General features: G+C 44.5%; 1 protein-coding gene across 1 annotated transcript in view; it reads right to left on the bottom strand.

Annotated features, from left to right (window-relative positions):
- ZNF697 (zinc finger protein 697) overlaps window positions 1-9,350 on the bottom strand; it is a 29,723-nt gene that overhangs the window by 6,184 nt on the left and 14,189 nt on the right. Inside the window, exon 2 of the mRNA XM_010353816.2 lies at window positions 289-551. Coding sequence (XP_010352118.2) covers window positions 289-551 — 263 coding nt within the window. The remainder of the gene's footprint in view (window positions 1-288; window positions 552-9,350) is intronic.

Raw genomic sequence — 9,350 nt, 5'->3', positions numbered from 1 at the left:
GTTAATTCTACTGTAGTGTTGTTCCAGGGGTTAATTTATAGCCGCATTCTCTACACTGTAAAGTACTATGCCACTGAGTGAGCCTCTTCACAGCTCACCTCAGACTGGGCTGAAGAAAAGGATCTCTTCAGGCTAACACAAGAAAGGCAAGTCAGTACAGAATCCCGCTTAATGGTCCTCTCTAGGTAACTCCCTTACAGAGAATGCTGTCCCTGGTTAGGATTCTAGAGGAGCTAGAAGTAAGTGTAAATGGGGCAAGTTGCATAGAAATCCCAGCTTTCTCCTCACCTGTGCAGGTGTCAGGCACTGCTTCCCTGTGCCTTGAGTCCTGTGGGTTAGAGCCCATCTCTGGCTCCAGATGGCCTTCTCTCTTGTTTGTGTCCTGTGGATTAGAGCCCATTTCTCTTTCTTCTGGGTCCCCTTCCCTGTCCTCAGAGTCCTCAAAATCGGAACCCATCCCTTTGTCTTCCGAGTCCTGGTGTGCACAGACGCCCTGATTATCTTCTTGTTTCATCCAGGAAGAAAAGGGCAAGGGAGGTGACCAGGAATCCCTGCTCCAGAAAAACACAAAGAAAGGTCATGTCAGTCTGGTCTCATCCCCTCACCACGTCTAGTCTTAATTTCCAAGTCAAATAAAATGTATAGAGTTCCAAGCCCCAGATGGCAAACCTCCACTTCACTCCACATTTTAAAATAAACAAGTGAGTGCAAAGGAGGGTGGACTGGGTGGCAGGAGAACAGTGACAACCTCACTATGAGGTTGGATGCCAACTCTCACTGGACCAAATCTTGATCTTCTGGGTATGATATGGATGTCTATTAGTGTGGTTTTATAGTTTAACAGTGAAGTAGCTGTTCCCATTTGTACAGGTGAGAAAACGCAAAACTCAAAAAGAAGAGGCCACTAACTAGCCCAAGGCTACATAACTTATAAGCACTAGAGTGGGGATTAAGCAATTGTGCTGCCTCAAAGTTCCATGCTTTTCATACTCTTATTAAGCTTGTTCTCCAGCCCACAGCAACCTTGCAAGTATTTTGGTTATCATGCAAGTATGTTGGCTCATTTAAGAAGCCAGAGAAAAAGTACATCAAGACACAAGGATAACAGAAGCATCAAGTATAGTAACTTCTTGTCTAAGACCATGTCACCAACAGCACCACCAACCTGGCTTTGTAGTAAGGATCTGCTTTGCAGGGAGGAGTGAGCCAAGATGATTCAAGTAGGCCTGGTGGGGTCAGGAATAAGAGGTACAGGTGACCCTCTATATTAGAAGCCATCTCTATCATCCTAATTACGTATTTTACAGTATCCTAATTGCAGAGAACCCTTAACAGGAACATGCACCAGAGATAACTGGTAACCCCTCTACAGAAAAGGCCAACATGTGAATCATAGGGAGAAAATGACATCAGATTCCTAAGCCTTTTGTAGATGTCAGGATAACATTTCAAATTTAAAGGGCCCCCTGCCAAGACTGAGCAGTTGAGCCAAAAATAAGTTATTTCTGCCATCCATCACTCCTACAGCTTAGCTCCAGGCAGCCAAACAGTTTCTAGGTCGAGGATCTTGGACTATAACTTTGAAGAGACTAGCTCTCTGCCTCAGCAGTCCCCAAACAGCAAGAACATGGCTGAGCAAGATGCCCCTTTCTTGGCTGGGAGCTTTTCCTGCCTCTGCGGAGGCCTTCTCTGAGGTGGCCCTGGTTCTACAGAGCCTTTGGAATGGTAAGCTGGAGTTCCAGGCAGCGGAAGTTGGAAATTCCAGCTGGGTCAGCCTCACTGTAGAGAGCCCAAAGCAAGTCAATTAACCTCTCATTGTTCCAGTGTCCTCATGAGTGGAAGAAGGGTAATGCTACTTAACCTTTCTCACAGGGAGAGTGTTAGAAGGAAACTAATGAAAAAGCACTTTGGAAAATATTGCAGAGAGTAACTGATGCTTTGAGTTTTACAAGCATGTAATACACACATTTTTCCTCTTAAGTCCTGATGCCATTCCAGCATACCCCAAAGACGTGCCACCCACTCTGTAATTTTGGCAGATGCATCACCATATTAGACTCTTTCTGAGAGACGATGATATACTCCCTAAATTAGAGGGAACATCAAGCCCTTTCCTTTAATGTCTTAGGATATGACTGTGTCTGAGTCAGGTCAGTCAACAGGTCCTGAAATGCAGTTGAATTCCTTTAGAATGTATACTGTTTAAAATGCCAAGTTTCCAACATTTGGAGATTTCTTGTCTAAGACAGTAGGAGAAAAATCTCATTAAAGCTGTAAACATTTTAAGAGGTATACTCCGTGACTACTGACCCCAAATCACTTCTGCCCATCAATCTTGCCTCTTTGGAGCTCAGACACAATGGACAAGTACATCCCTTGAGTCTGCATATATAATACACCTGCAAGTGGATAGGCAAGAGTAGGGTCATCAAACATGACCTATTGATTTGCTAGTAGTGAAAAACTGCAGGCGTTGGCAGGGTGGGGGGCAGGGGACAGGGGGAGTTAAGAGGGGACCAATCAATGGTTTCTACTAATCTGAGACCAGCAGGAGGGTTCTGTGTCAATTAAGTTAAATAATCATGTCATCAGAAACTCATAAAACTAAAACGGCAAGGTACAGTACCCAGCATGGCACAAAAGGGACTGCAGCACTCCATCCTGAGGGACAGGATTTAGGAGTCCAATCTGGGAAACAGGGAGCAGGGCTTCACTTCTAAGCCCTTTTAGGGACAGGCTTCTTAGGGGGCACCTCAGACATAGCAATAATGGAACACCAGAACGTTCTGATTTGTGATTTATTGGGAACCGAGATATCAGATATTAAATGTGGAAACATGGTTTGCTAGATTTAAAGGCAGGGAAAGGGGAGAGCCAGAGTGAGTTCCCCACTTACGGCTGACATATGAAGAGTTCACAGTGCTGCCTCAGAGTTAAGGCAGGTTCTGAGCTCCAAAGGGAGTACTTCCTGATCCTTATTTTCATTTAGACTAGGGGAGGGAGGATTAAGTGTGCTCTGAAAAGAGCTTGAAGTTCCTGTCACCCAGATACCATTCATAGGACAACAACTAAAATTTGTTTAAAAATGCATTATGTTAGTGCAAATCTGGAAATCTGCATGCCCCGTAACACGGATTCAGTTCCATTCACACTAGCACATCATGGGTTTTAGGCAGTTGTCAGGTAATGGAGAAGGTTATTTAGAGGTTAGGAAAGGTGATCACGATACAATTATATGAAAAGCAGCTGGTTTGAAAAATATTTAATTTTGGCTTATATGCATACTAACATGTATACTTACACACATATACACAGATCAGAGAGGAAGATCAGAAGTTTATTAAAATACTAAGCATCTCGGTCACTTTGGGGGCTTTGCAGCTATTAACTCATTTGATGTTAACGTAATAAAGTAGGATATTTCCAACTTCACAGATAGGAAACGGGCACAGAAGTGACTAGTCCGAAGTCATACACATTATAAACTGCAGAGCTGGGATACATACTTTTGCAAGTCTAGCTCCCGTACACACATTCTTAACCAGAAGCTGGTATATAGTTTGAGAAGACTTGTCCTCTTTGTACATCTGTATTTTCTACATAAACAGGTATTTTTTAATCAGAAAAATAACCAACTTTGTTTTTAACATGATAGAAGATGTTAAAACTACAATTACTCTAGAAGTAATAAAAAGGAAGACAAGGGCAGGAGTTGTGATAACCTCAGTCTAGAAAACTTAATATTCAAAAACACCAGACACCATGGTATAAAGTGTCAGATATTCAGGCATATTTTGTTCCAGCTCCTTTCCCATTCACTCTCAAAAACTAGCAATATGTTTTCCTAGGCAAGGCTGGAGCTGGATATCCAATGGGCAGCGGGGCAGTGTGATCGCTTTGTGGCCAGATTGACCTGGGTCTGAATCCTCTGCTCTTTGCCAGCCACTTTACCTTGTACAAGTTTCTCAGCCTCACTGAATCTCAGATTCTGCATCCATAAGAACAAGGATGCTGCCTCCTACCTTGCAGGGTTGTTTCTCGAGCCACAGAAATTAATGTTTATAAAAGCTGCTGGCATGTTAGAGACACAATAAATGGTAGTTATAACTATGATGAAACTTCAACCAGCTTCTTAAGAAAATTATACACACCCCCATTCTAAACTGGGGGTCACCTATTCACAGCTATGTTCATGGAGAATGGCCTTTGGCAAGTACAAACGGCTTCCCCCAGCCTTGCTGCTAAAGGTTCTATTAATGAACAACTCACAACGTGGATTCAAGAACCAGGGAGAGACTAGTTGCTTAAGGGAGCTAGGTAGAGGGAGAAAGGTTTAATTCCAAATTCAGTTAGTTTTCAGCTGCTGATTGCCCATACTGTAAACAGAGTATAGGCCTAAAGCTAAATAGGGTGTGGGTGCCTGGTTCAGTAAACTCTGACTTACACCATCTGTAAGGGAGCCCTCCTTCCCCCAATAAGAAGAAATAGAAGTTTAAGGGGGGGAAAGCAATAGCGTGGTGGGCATACAAAACTTAGTTCTACATCTAGTTGTAATCACTGAGGGAGACAATTCTGGTTTATGGCCAACACAACCATTGTGCTGTGTGACTTTAAGCGTTTGCCCCCTTCGGGCTTCTGTTCCATGAGAAGGTTGGGTTTGAATGTTCCTGAGTCCTCTTCAAGCTTGTCATATGACACACAGGTGAGTTGATCCAGGAAGGCATCATTGTCAGTTTCATTAGACATTTCCAGCTCCAGCTTGTTAATCCACACAGCAAACTCTTAATCCCCAAACATTCCACCACCACCATCACAAAACCTTTTTCTTGGATGCAGATCACTTCAGGGTGGGATTGGGCAACTTCAACAAGACTGCTCAAATCCTGGTTTCTAGAACTTGTGATATTTTCATGTCCCTTTCCCCACCTCCATTTCAAAAAAGTAAGACCTATCACCAGGAAAATGCTCAAGAGCCTTCTAGATAAAATCAACCCCACTTGAAAGAAAAATCAGATCACTTTGAAGACACTGCTACAGAGCAGAGGTGAATGTGATCAAGTATCTCTAAAAAGAGAAAAAGTCTCCAGCCTGGGCAATAGAGCAAGGTCCCTTCTCTACAAAAACTTTTTACAAAATAGCTGAGTGTGGTGTCACATATCTTTAGTCCCAGCTACTTGGGAAGCTGCGGCAGGAGGATCACTTGAGCCCAGGAGTTCCAGGCTGCAGTGAGCTAAGACTGCCCCCAGCTTCCCCCGCACTCCAGCCTGAGAAACAGAGCAAGACCCCATCTCAAAAAAAAAAAAGAGGAAGGGAGGGAATGAGGTGGGAAGATGGGGGAGGGTAACTGAAGCCAGTAGCAGAGCCAGAATTACAATTTAAACCAAGTTCATTGGCACATTCTCCAAATCCCCCACTTTGGGGCTACTTGTAAAATCTATCCCTATTGAACAAGAGCCCCACCACTTTGTGGATTTAACCTAACTTCCTATGAAGAGGTTAGGGCAGAGGAGTATACACATCTCCCCCGCCTTCCTAAATTTTACATAGAAACCAAGGCCAAAAATAGTACCAAGTCTCCCAGCCTTTAAAAGATAAAGCAGGGGCGCAGCTCCTGCCTCGCTGGAGCAGCCTTCTGCGCCGACCCCACGCGGTCACGCGGCCCCTGGCCTGGATGGCGCCGCGGAGGCGGTGTCGCCTTGGAGCGGACCTAAGCACCTTCCAATGCACTGCAGTGGGTCCATCTCCTTTGACTCCAGTAACTGAGAGGTAAATCAGGGTGACCCATTTGGCGTGTAAAGAACACCGAGGCCAGAGAAACTGAACCCCAGACGGCGTCTCTCTCAGGTAGAGGCAGCGGGTGTTCCCCTCCGCTGGCTCCTAGAAGGGACAAATGGCCAGCGCGTTAGGACTGGAAGAGGAAGGTCAGTCCCCAGCGAAGCAGCGCGGGCCGCACCTGGCAGCCTCGACCAGCAGGGACGGCCAGTTCCAGAGCAGATCACTCCCCGCCCCCGCTTGGGCCCCGCCAGCCCCCAGGGCAGAGGGCGGAAGAGTCATGTGCCGCGGAGGCCGCTGCCAGGTGGCGGGGAGCCAGGCCTGCAGGGCTGTCATGTCAGTGGAAGGAAGCAGCCCGGCCGGCGGCGGGCCAGGAGCTGCTCCCACTCGGGCCTCCAGACTGCACCTCGTTTCCTGTCTCCCACTCATTTCGAGGGTCCTTTCCCTACCTCCTCAGAGGGACGCAGGGCCGGCCAGCAGCAGCTGGAGGCTTCCTCCCTCCTATTCCCACGCCCCCCTGCCCACCACTATTTCCCAAGGGAGAGCTTCCCTAGCAGAATCCAGGCGGGGACACCCGATTGGGTAGAGTGCTGGAAAAACAGTTTCAGCCTGCGGTTTCAAAAGGCTGAACTCATGACCACAACTGGGGTCTAACCAGAGATTCCAGGGGGTTAATCATTTGTCCATCTTCAGCACCAACTGGGTGAAAAGTCAGCTAACCTCTCAGGGGATATGATCATCAGGGTCCTGCCTCCTCACTGGGAAGTTTATGGTCAAAAGGAACCCAAAGGGCAAAGAAAGCCACCTCGCCTTATTTGCAGGGGATGCGTCTACTGAGCAAGGGGTAAGCACCTTAGGCAGAATGTGTCCACAGCCAAACGTGGCAGGCGAACTTCCCCTCAGCTGACTTTGTCAAGCACAAACCCAGACTGCCCAACCCAAAATGCCAGCCACCCAAGTGGCAGACTGCTGCATGAGGGTGAACATTAATTCCAGACAGGGACAGCCAAAAGATTACTGCACCGAAGTGTTGCCCACTCTCCAGACAAGAGAAGCTAAAATAATATGGTTTCTGCCTTGTGGTTACTGCTTTTTTACCTGGAGAAGGAAGCCCAAGTTGGAAAAAGAAGGCTTAAAACGAAGGCAACAGAGAAATCAACCTGCATCCCCATGGGTCAGCACTAGTCTGAGGCTCCTTCCCATCTCTGTGATCAGGAATAGCACAAATGCCCTTGGGGTCAGGCATTTCCTGTCCATCGGTTGGGTTAGGGCCCCTCAGTTTGACCTGAGGGCCTCAGCTTATCACAAATGCCAATCCTCCACCACCACCCTATTCCTCCTGCACAAAATAAGAATTAGTACAGTGCAGACACAGATCCTAAGAGCCCTCAAAGTTAGACTATCTGCCCTCAGCTGAGAAGTCACAAAAGCTAAAGGTTTTCCTGTTGGCATTTACTGTCCATGTTTTACATTTAACTGATTAGAATCTTCTGCGACATAAATCGGTGATCCATTTTCCTGTATATTTTTCTTATATACAGGAAATCCTTCTGTTCATGGTTTTTTATTTCCTGTGCTCCACCACCACTACTGTTTTACACCCTCAGCTGTTTTATTTCGTAAGAGAAACTTTGGGCAGCCCTCAGACTTATTATCTCTAGACACTTTCTCAGCAGCTGGCTCAAATGTTCCATGTTTGCATTTCAGCAAATCACAGACCTTGGAAATTCCTTCGTCCAACCTTCTTTTACAGAGATGAAACTAAGGCTAAAAAGGGAAAGTGACTGAAAGTCAGGTTTTACTAGAAGAGTTGTGGCCAGACTCTCAATTTTGCTGATGGTGTTCTCCAATGATCTTTGCATCACTTTAATATAAAACACATCTTCAAAAAAGAGCCAGATAAATCGAGGACATATACTTGTCTTTTTTTTTTTTTTTTTTTTTTTTTTTTTTTTTTTTTTTTTGCACACTGATTAATCAGGGTCCTCCTGAGAAAGAGAACCAATAGGATGTGTGTGTGCGTGTGTGCGTGTGTGTGTATAGAGAGAGAGAGAGAGAGAGAGAGATTGATTTATCATAAAGAACTGGCTCATGCCATTATGAGGTCTGGCAAGTCCAAAATCTGTAGGGTGGGCTGACAGGCTGGAAACCCAGGAGAGCAGATGCAGAAAATTCCTCTGAATATCAGTCTGTTTGTTCTATTCAGGCTTTCAACTGATTAGATGAGGCCTACCCACATTATGGTGGGTAATCTACTCAAAGTCCACTGATTTATATGTTATCCTCATCTAAAAAACATCCTCACAAAAACACCCAAAATAATATTTGACCACAAATCTTGGCATTCTGTGGCCCAGCCAAACTGACACATAAAATTAACCGTCATACATACTGTAGCTTAAAAGTGTAGTCTGCAGTAATTGCATCATATTTCAAAATTTACCCATATAAACGTTTTTCATGAAAACCATTACTACATACAGATAGTCAAATAGAGTCTCAGGGTATATGTGCTCTAGAGGACAGCAGGGAAAAATCAAGATTAATCTTAAAGATCTGCACAGCCACATGTGTGTATTGTCTGGATTGGGGTCCTAGTTGTGTAACACTCCTACAGCAGAAAGACATGCAATTTAATCATGTATTTCACTGAAGGACAAAAGAGAAAACAGGCTAAGACTGCACCAGGGATTTATGTGAGATATGGGAGTTGTTAACAAACAGCCTTGTTCTGGGAAAGTTGATGCTGGAATCCCATATTAATGTTGCCAGATGGGGCCAGGTGACCTCAGGAAGTCTTTTCCAACCCAGATGATTTTGCGATCATATTTCCACTGTAATGCATAGCCCTCAAGAGAATGCTTATCATAGCAAATAAGGAGAGAGGGGTGTTGAGGCCAAAGGACTTGAGGCATACATTCAATCACCCCAGCTTCCCACTGTAGATTCAACAACAACAAAAAAAACTGCTCTTCCAATTCTTTGCCCAAAATAACTGTTTGGTGTTGTTGATGAAGAATGGCTGGCGTGTTCCAGCCCAGCGCATTTCAGCAGTGGGTAAGTGACACCTCTCCTTATAATCTGCCAAGATATCTTCCAAAAAGAAAAAACAGGAATAAAAACGTAAAGAAGTCACCTGATGCCTGAATTTTCCTGCCTACCTGTTAACCTCTACAGCTAGTTTTTGGCATGAAGTAAAACTTTGCATACACTTAAAAACATGTTTTAAGTAATTACATACCTGTTACTCTTATTTCCTTAAAAATTACAGATTATCAGCAAAAACCAGATCATAGGAAAGTATGTAACACACATGATCCACTTTCTTCAATAACAATGCAACAGTGACAAAAATGGCAAAGAAAGGGGAAAGTAGAGAGAACTGTAGGTCAAAAAACATAAACAATATCAACCAACCCCAATATATTGACCTTATTTGAATGCCAACTCAAACAAACAAATTACAGAAACAAATTATAAGATAACTGAGGAACTGTGAATATTAATTAGATATTTGATATCAAGAAACTTCATTTTGTCAGGTGTTGGTACTGAGATTAAGTGTACAAAGAGTTCTT

The sequence above is a fragment of the Rhinopithecus roxellana genome, chromosome 8, assembly GCF_007565055.1.
Source record: "Rhinopithecus roxellana isolate Shanxi Qingling chromosome 8, ASM756505v1, whole genome shotgun sequence".
Lineage (NCBI taxonomy): Eukaryota > Metazoa > Chordata > Mammalia > Primates > Cercopithecidae > Rhinopithecus > Rhinopithecus roxellana.
The sequence above is the reverse complement of the archived record's forward strand: the minus strand, read 5'-3'. Positions and strand labels throughout refer to the sequence as shown.